Source organism: Eubalaena glacialis, chromosome 7 (genome assembly GCF_028564815.1).
Source record: "Eubalaena glacialis isolate mEubGla1 chromosome 7, mEubGla1.1.hap2.+ XY, whole genome shotgun sequence".
Classification (NCBI taxonomy): Eukaryota; Metazoa; Chordata; class Mammalia; order Artiodactyla; family Balaenidae; genus Eubalaena; species Eubalaena glacialis.
Window position 1 is genome coordinate 99,868,403 of NC_083722.1, and position 20,461 is coordinate 99,888,863.

General features: G+C 39.5%; 1 protein-coding gene across 1 annotated transcript in view; it reads left to right on the forward strand.

The window, feature by feature from the left end:
* CNTN4 (contactin 4) overlaps positions 1-20,461 on the forward strand; it is a 312,839-nt gene that overhangs the window by 155,611 nt on the left and 136,767 nt on the right. Inside the window, exons 7-9 of the mRNA XM_061195546.1 lie at positions 1,639-1,775; positions 4,051-4,180; positions 17,954-18,104. Coding sequence (XP_061051529.1) covers positions 1,639-1,775; positions 4,051-4,180; positions 17,954-18,104 — 418 coding nt within the window. The remainder of the gene's footprint in view (positions 1-1,638; positions 1,776-4,050; positions 4,181-17,953; positions 18,105-20,461) is intronic.

Here is a 20,461-nt window from a genome sequence, read left to right on the forward strand (position 1 = left end):
AGTTGACCCTTTCAGCCTCTCCGCATGTGCAGCAATGCATCATCCCCATCAGTAGAGGATTTGTAAAATTGTGCTTTGCTCTTTGAAAAACATGAAATTGCTTATACATGGATAAAAGGAGAAAGCAGCATTTATTCAGGGACCTAGAGACCTCTGCTGGTTAAGTGACTTGTTAGTGTTTTTCCAGTTTCATTTATTGCTGGGAAGATAAGATAGCTTGGCCTCAACACTAGTCATTTCCTTTTGCATTAAATTATGGATGATCAGTAGCCTCACTGAGTAAAGATACTGAGGTCAAGTCAGCAAAGAGACGTGTTAAGAATATTGAGTAGCATCTTCTAATTAAATACTGATACCAGTTCTGACTGTTAAGTTTACATTGGTAGGCATTATCCTATGGAAGTGCCTTGTTAGAAGATAACATTCCAGAATGACAGCTGTGCTTCTCTCCTGCATGAACTTTGGGCTGAGGGTCTTCTGCCTAAATATGTTTGCCATTATAGTTACCAATGGCACGAATTGTGCTTTAGGGAAGGCTTGATATTGATGAAGACTTTTTAGGGAACGTAGGTTAACATTGTCTTTATCTCCCTTAAGAACAAGGAAAGAAAATATGACCTTAATTGAAGCATGAAAAATTAGGCATAATTTTGGTGGGGAGAGAGGAAGAGGGCATTGGGCAGTGTGGGAATTAAGTGCTGTCTTGAATTCCTGTGTTAGATTGTGGGCAGGACTTGATTTCCTGAGAAGGTTTTGGTAAAAACCAGGACTCATTCAGAGATTTGGAATTCCAGGGCCATACACTTGTGGATAACATTCTATCAATATGAAAGAAGTCAATCATAGAAAATGATGATAGCCTCGAAGGAGAAAGGAGTCACAAAAAGTATCCATATGATGTGTGTGAGAGACACCCAGAAATATAGTGCCTTAAATAAGACGTTTATTTCTCTCACATGTATCTCTCCAAAAATAGGCAGGTGGGTCTGGTGCTGCTTTATTCCACAAGGTCATTCAAGGTCCGAGGCTGGCAGGTCAGCACTTTCATCCTACATAGCTTCATCTCTGAGCTCAAAGCTGTTTCAGTTGTTGCTTTTTCCAATCAGTGGGGAAGGGCAGTGAGAGTCCAGGACAAGTATCTTTAAGTCAGTAACCTGGAAGTTGCTCTCATCACTTTCACACACACCACATATCATTGGTATGAACTTAGTCCCATGGTTACCATCAGCTGCAAAGGAATCTTGGAAATGCAGTGTGTAGCTAGAAAAAACATGAGCCCAGCTAAAAGTAGTAGGCTGGTGGTGGGAGATTTCTCTTATTAAAAGGAAAGAAGGAAGAATAGATATTTGGGGGGAAGGGCAGTTAATTTCACCATATGCCTCAGGGTAGTGTTATTCATTCTGCCTTTAGTGATGAAAAAACCAGCCACGTGGGCTGCAAAAATAACGACATTCAGAGTTGGACATAGGGTGGGGTGTTTTCTAAAAGCACCCCCTGAACTTCTACCCAGCTTTGTAATTTGCATAACCTCTGGAAAAGGAATTTTATTATTAGCCTATTTTTGTCCCTTGATTGCATATGATAAACATGGATTGAACATACACTGAATGTATGTCTTTGCTTTGTGAACTGCTATAGCTCAACCTAATTGGATTCAAAAAATAAATGACATTCATGTGGCCATTGAAGAAAATGTCTTCTGGGAATGTAGAGCCAATGGAAGGCCCAAACCTACATACAGGTGGCTGAAAAATGGTGAACCACTGTTAACTCGGGTAAGCAAATGGATGATAATGGTGTCTTAATATTTACTGTAATGTTGAATGTGGTGTTGTTGCTATGGAAACAGAAAAATGACCAGTTGTCTCCAAAATAATATGCAACCCAATGCCATAAATAGTGGAAAAAGTGAAAGCGAATGCAGTTGATAAATACAAACTGTACATAAATCTGATTCTCCAGCCTTGTCCAACCTTGTTAAGCATCTATTGTTGATCTTTGATCTTCAGAGATTAACATCTCTGGCTTTACAATTGGAAAGTTATGCTGAAGGTCTGGAACATGTAATTGTGCTAAGACACAAATTTGCGTGTATGCTAGATAAGAATGAGTGAGTGACACCTTTCAGCATCCAAATTCTCCCCTTCAGTGTGGTTTTATTATCGTCTTCCGTCTTAGGAGACTAGTGGACAACATGGTCCAGTATGTTCCCCAGCAGAATGCCCACTCTGCCTCAGACGTTTAGCAATGCCACATGCAAGCTCGAGACCAACATCTCTAATGCAACAGAAATAGAAGAAAAACTAAAAGTGATGAGTGAGGCCGGAGGCACCAGCCTATAGGCCCTGAAGCAGGCAGTAGTAGCTGAGAGCTCAGGTATAAAAAAAATCCTCTCTGGAGACAAGGGTACAATATCCTTGTAGCTAAGGCTTAAGTGCAAAAGCACACAAACTGCTGCCTGGCTTAATAGGACTCTGTGACGTAAGAGAGGTAGAAGGTACCAGGTTATGCCCCCCACTGGCCCTGGATGGGAATTGCAGTAGTCCCAGCATCCTCCCAGATCAGGACCTGAGAGAAGCCATGAGTAGTTCTGCTTCTGGACCAGCGGCCCAGGGGTTGAGGTGGAGGCAACCACAGAACTGCTAAATAGACGGGAAAAGACAGACAAAAATAACTCCTTTTCAAAATAAGCCTGCACACCAATATTCCAAACCATATGCAAAAAAATTATTTTTAGAAAGATAACCAACCTGGAGAAGAGTCTAACACAGAAATCGGAATAAGTCTGTTAAGGATGCTCAAAGAGATAACTGAAGGAATAATGCCCAGAAAAATAAATGAAGGTGGGACCTTAGAATGAGGAACAATTGTGTCCAGTTTAATTTTCCTTATGTATTTTCCTAGTGAAGTCAAATGTTCGCTGAAATTTGACATTTTCCTCAGGCCCCAAGTTGAGAGCCAGTTGTTTGTGCTCAGGTTTCCTCCCCCGTCAGCCCCCAGAGAAGAGCAACTGCTCTGAGCGCTGGCCGGGACGTCAGTGTGGTGTGTGCAGCCGCAGAAACGGGCTGCTGTGATGAGCCTGGTCCACCCCCTGCCACCCACACCTCTGCCTGTCACTGCTGGACTCTTTTTGGTCCCATGATTCTCTCAATTCTAAAAGCCAAACTCAAATCGCTAGAGTGTAAGTACCCAGGTAACTGGCATTTTCTTCCCTTTATTTAATGTGAGAGAACACAGATGCTGAGAGTTGATCAAAGCCTAATACGGAGTCCACCCAACTAAATCACAACCCCGGGGCAACCAGAAAACCAGTAGGTCTTTATATATTTTACTTTCTTAAATGGCAGGTCTCCTGGAGAAGAGGAGATCCTTTTGGGTACTTATAAAAATTGACCTCTCAAGTTACGTAGCCTCAGGCTGATGAATGAAGATGGTCTATTGTTCCATACACTAACTTTGCTTTCTTCAGATTGGCTACCAGCAGATGGTCCTAAGCTTAGATCATGCCACCGATAGCAATTGAGTAAGGGAACATTAAATTATTAATACCTACTCTTTTTCTTAGTAAATTTCAACTGACATTAAATATTTGTCTCTGCTTCATCCAAGAAGATTACAATCCTATTAACCTTCAAAGTGTTGCCTGATCATAATCTGAGTGTTTTAACTACTCTAAATGGTAAACTTACTTGTATTTCTCACTCCTCACCCACAGTTAGCACAAAGCCTTGGAGTAAAACAAGCATTTTAAATTTCAACTTCATCTATTTAGAGGGGATATTAATCTGAATGGTTTCACTATTAAATCAATGAGAGCTCAAGAGAGTCCTACAATTTAAATTCCATTTACCAACTGATGTACGGGTTGTTCCATTTAGCATCTGACCTGACACAAATTTAGTTGACAAATAAATAGATCATGGTATGTAAATTGCTTATGTGATAGCTATTTTCTTCCCATTAAGCCCCTTTGATATAACATGCAGCAAAATTGCCTTAAGGTCTCAGTTGTAGAAGGTCATTGTTTTGTGTTCCTCTTTTCTTTCACAGGCTAGAATTCATATCGAGCAAGGAACACTCAACATAACAATAGTGAACCTCTCAGATGCTGGCATGTATCAGTGTGTGGCAGAAAATAAACATGGAGTTATCTTTTCCAGCGCAGAGCTTAGTGTTATAGGTGAGTCTTTATACTGGAAAGAAAAAAAGTAAAAACTCTTAAAATCACTAAACTACCATGTCCTCTGCCAAACATAAACGTTCAATCCAAGAAAAAGGTGTGAAGAAATCTTTAGACCGAAGATATCGCTTGAGAAACAAGGAATGCATTCTGCAAGCATTAAGAAGAGACCACTTTGTAAATCAGTTTCTCCTGATGCTTACAATGGGTGACGCAGTTCCCTTGGCGCTCATTTTTATTCCTCTATCAACCCCTTTTCTAAATTGAGTGAAGTTTATGAAATGCTTTTGCGTCTGTTGCTATCACTCTGATTGGGCTTGGAGAGAGGAAGAGCTGACTTGGTGTGGAAAGGTGTATTTGAACAGCCAGCAAAGTGCATCTTGTTCTTTCACCTCTGAATTTTCCAGGCTATGCACTGGTGGTCTGCCCCTCCAGCTCCATTTTTCACCATGTGCCCCTTTCCTGCTGCTCTTCAGCAATGCTGAGCTTTCTGTGCTGCATGTTCACCTCCCTCCCTTCCCCCACAGGCCACTGGTCCACACTGTTTCTTCTGCCTAGAGTGCTTTTCTGTCCCCTCTTCATATATCATGCTACCGTTGCATTTTACATTTGCTTATGTGATTTTTCTGTCTTTTTCTCTAACTGCCCTTTAACTTCCCCATGATGTCATGGACCATATTTGGTTTAACTCATCATTTAATCCTCAGGACTTAATACAATGTTGAAGCACAAAGTATGTGCTCAATAAATAACGAATGAATCTAAGGATGAACGACTGTACTAAGTGATGAAGGAGTTGAGAGACTGTTAAAAAAATGAATTAATGAGTTAAGTAAATCATTGAAAACACAAGTTAAGTGATTTAACAAACCTATGGGCATTAAAAAAAAAACAAAACAAAACAAGCAAACAAGAACTCCAGGCCATCAACTTGCATTTGTCTTGTAGAAAAATCTTGACTCTGACTTCAGAATTTATCTTAAATATCTAAACAGCAGTTCTTCTTAGAGGGAACATAATAGAAAGATTATAAATAAGAGAAAGGCAGCACACAAAGGGAGCTGATTCCATAAGCCCTGATAATTTCCCCAGATTCAGAGACCTGACTTGCCCTTCTGTAAAGCACTTCTTGGTGCCTGGCCTGTAGATCTGACATGCATAAGTATTTGCTGCCGAATTGAATGTCCTTCCACCCTCTGCAAGGTAAAAACGGATGGAAAAGCTTCCATAATTGTTGTTCTCACCAAATTCTTTACTTGAACCAACATCCCATCAAAGACAAGAATTTGTGAGAGTTCACGAGGCTGCCGTCTTTCTCAGAGAGGCCTAGGAGAATTCTTTTCTCCCGGAGTCATCATCAGCTTGGCTTGGCCTACTGTAAGGCTGACCTAAACACACATACCTCCCACCCTATAAATATTGAGAACAATAATTCCAGCTTCTTCCAGGACAAGTACAGTGATCCCACCGTGGCCAGATGGGCTCTGATTATTGGTAGTTAGAGCCGATTCTTGTGGAGCGCAGTTTACGAAGGTAGATTGCTTCGGATGTTCTGCAGAAAGAAGTGTGTTCTCTATTAAACACTATGTCAACTGGTTAGAAGAACAGCTAAAACTGAGGGTGTGTGGCCTAAGAAATGAATCACATAGTCCTGAAACCTTCTAAGTGAGTGCTGGCCAATTGCTAAGTCTGGGGACGCCGTGATAATTTTAAAAGATTTTGTAGGTCCCTTAGTTAAAATGAGAAAATTTGACAGTAACAGATGACTGGAAATCATGGGACATAGTCATGGGATAAAGATAGAGGATGAATAAAGTCCCAAAAGCAGAGCCAAAAGTGAGAAAGGCTGTTAAATGATTTTTATCAAGAGCACGTACCCACAGCTGAACATAACAGTATGTAGAGATGTGTATGTGTGTATATATCCATCTCTATATATCCATGTCTATATCTATCTCTATATATGTATGTTATGATTTACATTTATATATCCCAAGATCCTCATCAGATCCTTTCCCTTCCCCCTACCCAGGGTTCAAGGCCTGTGAGGTGGTAATCACTGCTTCAACTCTTACATTCAGAGGTTTATTTCAAATCATTTCCAGATGGAACTAATTCCAAATGAATTCTTGATCTGAGTCCTTTCTTAAGTCCCTTGAGATCAGCAAACAAGATCAGTAAAGATCAGATAAAAATGCCTGAGACGTTATTTAACCCCCCTGATTTCAACCTTGTTGAGTATGAGAACAGTAAGCATGTCAGTAAATGATACAGGCCAAACAAGTGGTGAAAAAGTAAGTCTTCCAGAAATTCCGGAAAGAGTTTAGCTAATGGACTGGGCTAGTCAGGTGAGCTTTGAAAAATAATTTTTTTACAGGCAAAAAAAAAAAAAGAAAAGGACCAGGAACATTGCAGAATAGAGTGAAATGGCCTGAACAAAGGTTCAAAGTTCTAAAACATCTGGATAGTTTCTTGCCCATAGAGAATCCTGAATGTTTTTCAGAATTTTTGATTCAAATACATAAAGCGTACAGGCAAACTTTAAACTTGAAAGAGAAAGATGGAAAAATTAATGGCCAATTTTAGAGGATCTTAAACAACAAGCTTAGACGTTCCCTATTTAATATCCCATTTTTCCTGCCAAAAAAAACCAAAATCACGCTAGTATATTCCAAGTGACTTGAAGGGCAGTTAAGTATTGAATGGGTGAATCCTAGAGTCCATCTGAAGTGAAGGAGGGAGAAGACATTTGACTATTTAAAAATACACATAAATTAATATTGGTTAATTGGGTAAGCTCTAATACGATTGTGTTTCACAAGTCACTTTGTTTCTTGTCGAATGGTAATAGTTTGACTCTTATGGATCAAATAACTGAGTAGTTATTACCTGTATTAAAATCTTGGAGAGGTTGACTTGAACAAAGAAACAAAATGAAAACAAGATACTTCAGTATGAGGAAGAAAAAATGGAGGTTGGTTCCAGCTATCGATCAAATTTCAGCATCCTCCAATGCTAGAGAGGAGATTCCCTTTCATGCTGGGTAATAGCCCTAAAGTCATGAGTAAGAGATGGTTAGGAAGCATATATTTAATAGGCTTTTCCCTTGGTCTTGTTTTATGTGTTCTGTCTGGGTACTTAATGTATATGTAACGTATCTATAATTAATGGATTGAAACTGCTAAATAATTAACCTAGGTGCTGGGTGATTTACTCACCGGATGGGTGAATGCCATAGAGAGACTTTTACCTTGAGGTCAGTATATTAGAGTAGACCTGGTTATGAGTACATCAAATAGAAATGTCCGTGTTTGTGACTGACCTATTGCAATTGATAGTTTATTATTCCTCAAGGCAACTGTTCCCAGACTTTTTCTCCTGTGTTAGCCTAGGTCATGGATGAGATTCACTCGTGTGACATATGCTCGTGGGCATCCCTGGGGTGCTACACAATTCCCTGGGTCATACCATCATCGCATCTCTCTCTCCACTCATGAAGGCATGTTGGAGTTAGAGTGAATAGACTCTTATAATCTTGGGGAAATTTGAGTCTTTTATAAAAAATATAATTAGAAAAACCAAACTAGGTATTTTATTGATTTAAAAGTAACTTTTCTAATGAAATATTTCTATTCATGTTTAATGTTTGTGTCCACTTAGGTAGATGATCATATTGGTACTAGGGAGTGCTGACTGAATTGCTAAACTTGAAATTTTCTGTGCTGCTCCGACAGAATACTAATGTCATTCTGTATGTATCGTGTGGTAAAGATAGAGGATGCCTAAGCCCTCAAAAGCAGAGGCAGGGATTCAGGTACCTATGAGTCACTGGAGGAGTGTCCTCTGGGAAAAACCTGGAAGAGAAAGCAAGCTAGGGAGGGGATGGAGGGCAGCTGAGCAGGGACATGGTCTCAGGTGAAGTCTCGCCTATATCGCATCCTGGAGGGGGATGTCTAGAGTATAAACTGCATCTCAGAGCTATTCCCACCTGAGGCAAGGAGGCTGGCCTTTTAAAAAAATCTCTGTATCAGTTATTCATTGGACTGCCCTTTAGGTGGTGGTAGCAATGGCAGGGCAGCTGGAGCAAAACCTCCCAGTCAATTTCCCAGAGAAGGGGGCAGCTGGAGGTGGTAGACAACCAATGCTCGCAGCAGCTGGGGCCAGAAAAAAGAATCTGAGTGAGGGTACCAACAGTTCTGTACAGAAGACAAGTGATTTGCTAGAGCAAGATGCTTGGGTACTGGGTCCAGTTTACCTGGGTCATAACCAGCAGTGTCACTAGAGTATCTTTGATTTTGAAATGGGATGAACTATCCCAAAGAGCAAGTGGGTGTCTTCACATTCAAGTGGTCTTGAATGTGACCTGACTTTGCCAAGACTGTATAAGGGATAGAAGTAGCTTCGCCCTGAGGAGTTTCCGTCTGATGGTTCAGGACCGTGGGGATTCTCCTGGCCTGTGTGGTGGAGAACATCAGACCCTGGCAGGACATTCCAATGCCATTAAGGAACTGATGGTCCAATTAAAGTGAGGTGCAGGCTTGAGCAATTATCTGGTTAATTTGGCATTTGTCCAAATGATTGGCTCACAAATTAGAAAAACATTAAGGCTAAACTAAAAGTTACTTCACAGGGACTTCCACAAGTGCTCATCTGCATCTAAGTCTGATTTCTCAACTGCCTCGTTGAGCCAGATTACAAAATCATCAAATGTGCTGAGTGTGATCAGCATCCAATGAGAGGACGGACGCCTTTCTTACCCAAATGTCATCTAGGCAGGAGCTTTGCATAACTCGTCATGAAGAAGGGAAGCTATGCACTTGGATCTCAAGTGCAAATCTGGTATCTTTTAACAAGTTGCTAAGCCTACATTTATCAGTAAAATGAGGGTGCTACTCCTCACTGTCAAAACTAAAAGAGATCACATGTGAAAACTTCTTGCAAATCTAAAAGTGTAGCAATATAGTAAGATGTGTTTTGTTTGTTTGTTTGTTGCTGTTTTTAACTAGTATCCATACCAAAAGCTTATAATGTAGACAGCCGCACAATCACCAGAAAACCCCATTTCAGTGGTTCTCAAATTGTGCTGCATATGACAGTCATCTGGGGAGTTCTTTAAGAGCCCAATACTCTACCATCCTCCCTACCAACTAATTCAATCCCTGGGCCTGGGACCCCGGGACCCTTTATTCCTTAAACCCGCCCAGGTGTGATTCCAATGGACAGCACAGTTTGGGGACTGCTGCTGTAATTGATCAGATCAGGAGGTAATTAAGTTTTCCCATGGTATCGATTCTCAAACTTTACCACGCATCAGAATCACTAGGAGGACTTGTTAAAACACAGCTTGCTGAGCGCTGCCTCCAGAGTTTCTGACACAGTGGTTCTGGGGTGGGGCCTGAGGATGTGCATTTCTAACAAATTCCCAGGTGATGCCGACGCTGCCGGTCCAACACCGCACTTGGAGAACCACGATCCTAAAATAGGAAGTCTAGCCTGAACAGCGGGTTTTTTGTTGTCGTTGTTGTTTGTTTGTTTAAGTTGAATATGCTCTACCTGGCAAACCTTCTGATTTGGATCAGGACTCTGAAGTCCTTCTGCAGAAGAGAAATATCAAGCATCAGAGATTCCAACCATGTCTTAAAGGCCCCATTTTACCAAGATGGTGAGTTAGAATTAGGCCCACAGAGTGACTTTGGCTGCCATGTGAGGATATACTTAGATGTTCTTGGCGTCTCCCTTCTGTGGCTTAAAGCCAACTGAAGGGAGACTTTGAAATCTGAAGGATAAATATTATGACAATTCCTTATGTCATTTCCCCCAAAGAAATGCCTTCAGTGAGTTAGAGTTTAAAATATAACTCAGGAATGCAGCCCAAGGCATCACTGAGTCTTAATCCCATGTACTGTTGGCCCACTGCATCTGCAAATTCAGTGTTGTTGGATTCAACCAACTGTAGATTTCGGAAGCTATGGATACTGAGCGCCGGATGTACTTTCCTTCCACCGAAGTCTGAGTTTTCTGTAAAAGTGCTATGAAGGCATTATCCATTCCAAAGTCCTTAGTCCTTTACATAAAGGGATTTCCAATAGATTGTTAAGGTGTAGAATCAGGAGGAAAGTTTGTCTTCTAAAAAATTATATGGTTTGGTTTGGTTTGGTTTACAGTTTTTGTTTGTTTTTTATTAGTTAGAAAGAAATATATTCTTTTTCCCTCTGCCCATCACGTTGACTTGTCTGTTTTGGCTTCAGAGTAGCTCGCTTTATTGTACTAAGTCTAGTAAGATAGTTTCCTACCTTTCCTATGTTTGACATCAGCCATATTTTAAATGTATTTATTACTTTATGTCTTTTACCATTATCTGCTGCAAGTCTCTATGAATTACTGAATAAATAAATACATGAAATATTTTTTCTCTCCACTACTTTCTGGCAGCAAATTGATTCTCTTTTAGTAGCCTGACCCAGGGAGTGTTAGAATTGGTGTTCACAAAGATTTAGCAGTGAGTTTCAAACCTTGATGCATTTTTAAACTACTAGGGGGTCTTGTTAAATTCAGATTCTGATTTCAGATCTGGGGTGGGGCCTGAGAGTCTGCATTTTTAACAAGCTCCCAGGTGATCACCAATGCTTCTGCTCTGAGGATCACTGTTTTAGTGGCAAAAATAGTAAAATTTAAATTCTCAGCTCCCCTTTCGTGGTGGGTAGAGTTGAGGAGGTCCTCCAAGTGATTCTTCTGATCAGTTAAATTTAGGTGCCCCGATCTAAGATCTGCTCTATAGAACCCTTTGTTATCCAATCTTAAGCCATCCCAGCGGAGTAGCTAACTTGTAAAAGCAAGTAGGAGTTGGAGGGAGGAATAATGATTTGTTGGTATAACCACTCTACTTCCAATTAATCCATGCTTCCATGATTGAACCTAGTATTGACAAAAGCTCTATTAATCATGTGGGACAATTTCTTCTAGAAACAGAGCGTTTGTACCAACAACATTCCAGCTTTTTTTTTCCCAACATGAGCAGACATTGGCTCTTCTAGGCTCCTGAAGAAATTCATTTGTACTTAGTAGGAGGCACGTTGCTTTTAATAAAGCCTTTTGAATGTGGTTGAAAATAAGCATAGCGCAAAGGCAAAAAAAAAAAAAAAAAGCAACAAACAAAAAAACAAAAAAAAAACTTCAGTTAAGTGCCTTATTGAAGGAACATGATAAGCAAGAGATCAGTCACTGCTGGGCTATATAAACATCGCTTGTCCACATTGCAGTTTGTTTCTCTTGAGCCCGCATGTCTAGGTCAGGGCACGTGTAGCTGAAGCCCTTAAAACTGCTGTGTTATTGTCACTTACGAAGTGTCAGGATACAGATTCTTTAGACAGAATGAACCAATCAAAGGAATTGGAAGGCAATTGAAGTTCCCGTCTTCTCACCACGGAGTTGTCTGGGAGTACCTGGGAGGAAAGGGGAGACAGTCGTGTTGCCTCAGAGAAAGACCCAAATCTGGGGAAAGCTGAACTCCCAGGGCCCACTTGCCCTGTAACCTTCCCCTAAGTATGTGCTTTAGGGAAGCAGGGAAAGGATATTATGTGCCGGAGCTAGTTCATATTGGCAGGAGCTGAGTTTATGTATCCTTCTCAGTTCAGCGTTCAGTGACTTCTTGTTGGTAGCCTGAACTCGGCCCTGATGGAAGTATTTGGACCACAGAAATTGGCAAGCACCGAAAACCAAGTTCTTTGGTGTTTTGTTTTGCTTGGAGAGCCAGTTGTTAAACATCTACCATCACACCAGTTCACGTGGTGTGAGAATACAGCCAGCACTCTGCGTCCGCCAGTTATGGGGAGCTGGCTGTATTCCTTGCACTATGCTATTCAAATGAGGGACTATAGTATCTGCGGATTTTGGTACCTTCAGGGTCCTGGAGCCAATCTCCCTGTGGATAGCAGATGCCAAGGGACAACCGTATCAACAGCCCATATTGTTTCTTGGGTAATTCTGCTTCATTTGACTGAGGTCCAGAGAGGACAGAGTGTCCTGTACATAAGCCAGGAAGTTCAAGAAGCCATTTACAACCCCACTTGGATAAAAGAAAGGGCTGTGATATCCAGCCAAAGCCTGTGCTAAGTTCAAGATCCATAATTCATAGTCTCTGCCTTCAAGGAACTGATGAGCTAATAATTGCTAATAACAAGTACTACCATTTCTTAACCACTGGAATTCCAGAATTCTCACAGTCTAATTACTCTCTTCTGTTAAGTCAACAAATAGGGGCTTCCCTGCTGGCGCAGTGGTTAAGAATCTGCCTGCCAATGCAGGGGACACAGGTTCGTGGCCTGGTCTAGGAGGATCTCACATGCTGTGGAGCAACTAAGCCCATGCACCACAACTACTGAGCCCGCGCGCCTAGAGCCCGTGCTCCGCAACAAGAGAAGCCACCGCAATGAGAAGCCCGCGCGCAGCAACAGACCCAACACAGCAAAAAAAAATTTTTTTTTAATAAATAAAATTCAACAAAGATTTCGATCTCATGACAAAGCTACTCGTAATCAAATGTGGCATTGTACTGCCATACACCACTTGTTTAACCAAGGACACAAATACGTGTGAGTGTTTAGGACATTGTGCCAAGTATAATGGAATGTCACTAATTTGGACTGATATAGCAAGGTCAAGTGCTTCCAGATATTTAAAAACGCACACTGTCTTATGATCGTCATACAGATAGGGTAGCTCAAGGGAGGTTAATAGGAGTTTAGCAGCTAAAGCTTTTAAAACATGTAAGAATGATTTTCAATCAACATGTTAATTATTGTGTAAGAAATGACATTCTAAAATGGCTTTAAAATCTTTTTCTTTGAATAAGAAAGATTCCACCTATGTCTACACCATTAATGTTTGGCTTTCAAACCTTTATAAAAAGAAAAAAGGGCTCATCTGCATCCTACTTGTTGACAGAGAAAGTGTTGAAAGATCCTGAAATGGATCCTGTGCTTAAAAGCATTTGTCAGTTATCACAGTGCCTGAAATGCCAACGGTAAAGATGAATTTCTCATCCATACCAGGATGGGTGAGATATAAGATATGACTACTCAGCAACAGAAAGGAACTCACCTAGCAACCTGGGTGGATCTCAAGAGCATTATGCTGACTGAAAAAAAGAAATCCCATAAGATCACATAATGTATGATTTTATATATATATATATTCTCAAAACCATAGAGCTGCAGAACAGATTGGTGGATTCTAGGCATAGAGAGGACAGACAGGAGGGGGTTGGATGTGCCTCTAAAAGGGTAGCATGAGAGAGATCTTTGTGGTGATGGAAGCGTTCTGTATCTTTCTTTCAGTGGAAGGTACAAACATGGAAGTATTTCATAAAATAACATAGAGCTCTACACCCTGTACCCATGATCAGCTTCCTTGTTTTGATGTTGTACTATGCTCACATAAGCTGTAACCACTGAGAGAAACTGAGTAAAGGATACACAGGACCTCTCTGTATTATCTTTGCAACTTCCTGTGAATCTATAATTATTTCAAAATAGAAAGTTTTTTTCCTGTTTTCAAACAAAACTATATTTCTTTAAGCTTTTCAGCTTAAAATGCTCTAAAAATGGTGGTGGTGATAGTAGAAATAGCAGAGGGGAAGAGTTGGTATAAAGGACTTACTCTGGGAAGATATTGAACTAAGTACTTTACGTACAACACATGTATTTTATTTAATCTGCAAAGCAACCTTGTGACTGTAAATATTATTTGTTTGGTTTTATAATAACTCTCCCAAAAGACCAGGAGCCCATAAACAAGAGCTACCACGGTAGGAGGAGCCCTGGGGAAACGGGACGTTCAGTGAAGTAGACCAAAACCAGCAGGGCAGAGTATTAGAGACTTAGAAGGAACACATTATGTTGATGTTAGAACAGAAAACTCTTACTTCAGCATTTCTTGACAGTCTCCTTGTGAATATCATCCCAAATCAGAGAGGCTGATTTTGCATCAGCCATTCTGAAATGATGGACCTAGAAAGAAGAATATTTCCGGTATAGCCAGCTTTCTAGTTACCTACCCAGCAACCAGGAGAAGTTTGGGGTTTTAGTATCTGATACCAGCACTATCTCTTCAGTGGTGGAAATACTTGAATGAATATATGTACTCTGGGTTTATTTTTATGGAATGATGAGGTAATAAAGATAATAAATAAAAGTTAAAATAATATGAAATTCTGAACTTCTAAAAGAGCCATCCTTAATAGTCTCCATCAACTGGCAGTGTTCCCAGTGTTGTGTCTACAGACTCTGAGAGAACAGGCACACATAATTATCCTTTCCCCTTCAATAATAGAGTAACACATCACACCCATCTATTTCCCAGATGGGACTGCCACTGCACGTCCCATTAAGGAGTTATCATTCTTACTATCTCTCTTGAGGAATGATCCTAAGGCACAACTTCAGTTTTCAAGGGTTCTGTTGGCCACTTACAATACCCTTGACATGTGACCAGGAGCCATTTAATTAAGTAAAAACAAACAGTTGAGAATTGCATAGAAGGCTTCTCTCAGCCGGATGATGCTTCTCCTAGGTAATGTAATGTTAATGAATTAAAGATCATTGATAAATAATAAAAAGTTGATTTCCCACAGGGAAGAGGTCCTGTAGCATGGCTTATTCCAACACTGGGAGAGCAGTGCCCCCTAGTCGTCCATGTAAGAAATATTGTCCTCGAAGTGTATTAGATTTAGCAAAAGAGGATCTCCCAGGATTGGTGCTACTCTCGGACTCAAGTGGGTCATTTGACAATTGGTTTTATCTTTTCTGAACTACTAGGAACCCACTGAAATCTCACCTTCAAAGTGCACTCACTTTTTCCAGTGCCAGCAAAGGTTGGATTCTAACAGTGCCCTATTGGGACCTTACCAATAACTTTTAAAACCTGATTCTCTGTGAATGTCAAATTAACAGGGTCCTTTTACTTTGCCTTCAAGCCTCTCCTGAGCCAATGGTTAGTAATCAGAAGAAATATAGGGTACAGACATGACAGAGCGTCATCCTGTAAGCTTTAGGGTATCTCAAGTGTGAAAGATGGTCACAAAATGGCAGAGTATTAAGACACCCAGTAATGGGTCAAGTATTCAAAAACAGATGAAGGTCTAACAATTTTGCCCTAGGAAGCATTGCAGCTTATGGTGGCAACTGGTAGATTTGCAGAGTTAGATAACACTAGAAGTAAATTAAGCAAACGAAGTAGACAAAGAGAAAAGACTTAAATTTATAATTCCATTTTTATTAGTGAAAGACATTCAAAGGCAGTCTTATCTCTAGGATATCCAAAAGATAATATGCACATACATAGTACAGTACAAATTCTTTTGACACTGGAATGTGTGTTTTCTGCCTTCTGTGTGGCTGATAGCATGCATAGTTTTAAACGCGATACATAGTTTTTTGACAAATACACCCATGTGTTGTGCATGGTTTGATTTATGTAACTCCTTTCAAATGCAACTGCAGAATTCCTGTTGAACAGATGAAAAATGTCTGCCTAAAGTGATAAAAATATGTGTGTAGAAAGATATAGTTTTAAGAAGGGATTTTTATATGTTACAGATTTGTAACTCTATTTCACGCAATACCCTTTTTTAAAATCTTCTAGAAACTTGATTTTTTTTTTTACATTAATGTGTCAGTTCAGATGTTTCCATAAGATGGGAGTGAGTCTTTTCTGCTACAAGAACCTTTCTGTGGGACTTCCCTGGCGGTCCAGTGGTTAAGACTCCGTGCTTCCACTGCATGGGGCACGGATTCCATCCCTGGTCGGGGAACTAAGATCCCGCATGCCATGCGGTGAGGCCAAAAAGAAAAAAAAAAGTAACTTTTCTGTGTTGAAAATGAGCATGTGTGGGAGTGGTAAATGAGGAAGTGAGGTCAGTATAGCAGATGCTGGCTTTGTCCATGTATGACACTAGTTCCAGCAACCGAGAACAAGGCCCACTAACTCCGGTCAACACAGCTAGCCAAGGCAGAAAGCACACTGACCGTGACTCCCATTCAGCCCACATTTTCCTCTTGGCTGAGTTTGGTCACGTACTCTAACATAGCGTGGTTCTCTTCTGCACTTTGTACTTGTTTTATACTTTACCAATCTCAACTCTTCTCTCTTCCAGCTTCCTTGTTTCATCAAGCTGTCTTCATACACACACACACACTGAAGTCGTGTATTTTTTGTAGTATTTATCTATTAGAAATTTAATCTGTCTTTTTAGTCATGCTAACATATTTACTAGACTGATAATTGTTTTTGTTAGTATTCCTGTTACATAAATATCGAGTACGTCTGTCCTGACCTTATCTTTTTCAGAACCCTATAATTTTTATTATGTGATTTTGCAGATCATACAAGGAATGCATTTATCTAATTATAGCAAAAACATTTGTACTTGCACTCTACTTATTAATTTCATTTATCATTATGGAATTACTCTTTGAATTATAGATTCCCCTCATGAATCCAAGGAACACAGATTGAAGTATCAATTGCCTGCTAGATTCATTTATTTAGTTTAATCTGCACATAGTAAAACCAGCCCCATGTGTACATTGCATCACCCCATTAAAAAGTAACCTTTCCATCTTTCTTTCTTTCTAGACACTGAAAGTATTTCCATGACAAAAGCATTTAATAAAGGTTTCCCTTGCTTCTGCTGAAGCCTGATTTTATTTTTTTTAATCACCAGCTTACGGTTTGGGTACGTTTAAAAAAACTGACCCCCGTCCTCCCCACCTATATACATACACACTCACTACCTGTCCTCTTTTAAGTAATTTGTGGTTAGCATTTAAACTTCTCATTCAGCATGGTACGAAATCTTAAATTCCATCAGGTCAAATGGCAGTGAGTTAGGGATTTTAAATATGATAAAATTAAGATTCCAGGAGATGAATCTGTGCTCACAACATATCCTAAAACATGTTAATTCAATTAATGCAGAAGAAAATAGAGATTTTTCAGAAAGTCCCCTTCTATATTTCTGTAAGGATACAGGTGTATATCTTTTGTTTTAGGAAAGAAAGAATTACTTAATATTATATCCACATAACTATATATTTGGTGTCAACATGAATGAATTTTTAGAATACTGGTAGTGAGGATGGAATAGAGTTTTGTAAAAGCAAGTCACAATTTATCCAGCAAGAACCAAGCATTGCATTTGGCAGTAGTAGTGGAAAGCTGAACAAAGTCGTTGATTTTAAGGAGAAGCTTTACAGATGGTGATGCTATAGACATTTCAGCACATCTTCTGATGGAGACATGCACAGAGCGCTATGGAAAAGAGCAGAGGTGGTAACTATCAATGACGGGAAGCTTTAATCTACACAGTCAGAAAAATACCTTATGGGTTTTTGTTTTGTCTCTCTCTTTTGCTTCCCTGAAATTTTTAAATTTATCTTCATTTGAACATGGAATAATTTTTTTTAAAGAATCACTCAATAAAGTGATAGAATGTTCTATATTTTGATCTTCATGTTGGAGTATACCAAATGCATCAAGCTGTATGCACTTACAACTGGTATATTTTACCATATACAAATTACAGCTCAACTTTTCATAATCTATCAAAACTTCCAGTGCTACTCCCTTTACTTCAGAAAAAGAATGTAACTTCCTCCCTTTGATGCCCAAGACAGCAATAAGTACATTACAGAAAGAAAAAAACTATAAAGAATGATCTAGTGGGTTTTTTCTTCCATAATAATTAATTATTCTATTTTCTATATTCTCTTCCAGCTGTGGGCCCGGATTTTTCAAGAACCCTCTTAAAAAGAGTAACTCTTGTCAAAGTGGGAGGTGAAGTTGTCATTGAGTGTAAGCCGAAAGCTTCTCCGAAACCTGTCTACACCTGGAAGAAAGGAAGGGACATATTAAGAGAAAATGAAAGGTATTATCTTGAAATACTTTAAATATTTGATTAACCTGCAATAATTTATAGGTCTGTTATTAATCGTCCTAGAGGGAAGAATTTACTCTCTGCTCTTCGTGAACTAACTGTTAATCAAAGAACTGAAGCTTTGGAAAAGGGTGGTAAATTAGTTGGTCTTTATAATCCTTCTTGATATTAAGATTCTAGAAAGCCCTTCCTGCACAAAGAGGTCACATGATCCCTCTTGAAGGCTGTTGGAGCTGCCCAAAGATGAGCAACTAGAAATAATCTTTCTTAATTTTAGCCAAAAATTTATTTGTAGGTTTGCCCACTTTTCTCCATCCTACCTCCTTTTTGTTCTTTGTTTTTTTTTTTTTTAATGTCTGAAACATTTATATTAACATATTTCCATACAAATAACCCAATGAAAGTTTAGTATTAGTTGTTTTGTTTGTTTGTTTATACTGCAGGTTCTTATTAGTCATCAATTTTATACACATCAGTGTATACATGTCAATCCCAATCGCCCAATTCAGCACACCACCATCCCCACCCCACCGCAGTTTTCCCCCCTTGGTGTCCATATGTCTGTTCTCTACGTCTGTGTCTCAACTTCTGCCCTGCAAACCGGCTCATCTGTACCATTTTTCTAGGTTCCACATACATGCGTTAATATACGATATTTGTTTTTCTCTTTCTGACTTACTTCACTCTGTATGACAGTCTCTAGATCCATCCACGTCTCAGCAAATGACTCAATTTCGTTCCTTTTTATGGCTGAGTAATATTCCATTGTATATATGTACCACATCTTCTTTATCCATTCGTCTGTCGATGGGCATTTAGGTTGCTTCCATGACCTGCCTATTGTAAATAGTGCTGCAATGAATATTCGGGTGCATGTGTCTTTTTGAATTACGGTTTTCTCTGGGTATATGCCCAGTAGTGGGATTGCTGGGTCATATGGTAATTCTATTTTTGGTTTTTTAAGGAACCTCCATATTGTTCTCCATAGTGGCTGTATCAATTTACATTCCCACCAACAGTGCAAGAGGGTTCCCTTTTCTCCACACCCTCTCCAGCATTTGTTGTTTGTAGATTTTCTGATGATGCCCATTCTAACTGGTGTGAGGTGATACCTCATTGTAGTTTTGATTTGCATTTCTCTAATAATTAGTGATGTTGAGCATCTTTTCATGTGCTTCGTGGCCGTCTGTATGTCTTCTTTGGAGAAATGTCTATTTAGGTCTTCTGCCCATTTTTGGATTGGGGTGTTTGTTTCTTTAATATTGAGCTGAATGAGCTGTTTATATATTTTGGAGATTAATCCTTTGTCCGTTGATTCGTTTGCAAATATTTTCTCCCATTCTGAGGCTTGTCTTTTCGTCTTGTTTATGGTTTCCTTTGCTGTGCAAAAGCTTTTAAGTTTCATTAGGTCCCATTTGTTTATTTTTGTTTTTATTTCCATTACTCTAGGAAGTGGATCAAAAAAGATCTTGCTGTGATTTATGTCAAAGAGTGTTCTTCCTATGTTTTCCTCTAAGAGTTTTATAGTGTCCAGTCTTACATTTAGGTCTCTAATCCATTTTGAGTTTATTTTTGTGTATGGTGTTAGGCAGTGTTCTAATTTCATTCTTTTACATGTAGCTGTCCAGTTTTCCCAGCACTACTTATTGAAGAGACTGTCTTTTCTCCATTGTATATCTTTGCCTCCTTTGTCATAGATTAGTTGACCATAGGTGCGTGGGTTTACCTCTGGGCTTTCTATCTTGTTCCATTGATCTGTGTTTCTGTTTTTGTGCCAGTACCATATTGTCTTGATTACTGTAGCTTTGTAGTATAGTCTGAAGTCAGGGAGTCTGATTCCTCCAGCTCCGTTTTTTTCCCTCAAGATTGCTTTGGCTATTCGGGGTCTTTTGTGTCTCCATACAGATTTTAAGATGATTTGTTCTAGCTCCGTAAAAAATGCCATTGGTAATTTGATAGGGATTGCATTGAATCTGTAGATTGCTTTGGGTAGTATAGTCATTTTCACAATGTTGATTCTTCCAATCCAAGAACATGGTATATCTCTCCATCTGTTGGTATCATCTTTAATTTCTTTCATCAGTGTCTTATAGTTTTCTGCATACAGGTCTTTTGTCTCCCTAGGTAGGTTTATTCCAAGGTATTTTATTCTTTGTGTTGCAATGGTAAATGGGAGTGTTTCCATAATTTCTCTTTCATATTTTTCATCATTAGTGTATAGGAATGCAAGAGATTTCTGTGCAATAATTTTGTATCCTGCAACTTTACCATATTCATTAATTAGCTCTAGCAGTTTTCTGGTGGCAGTTTTAGGATTCTCTATGTATAGTATCATGTCATCTGCAAAC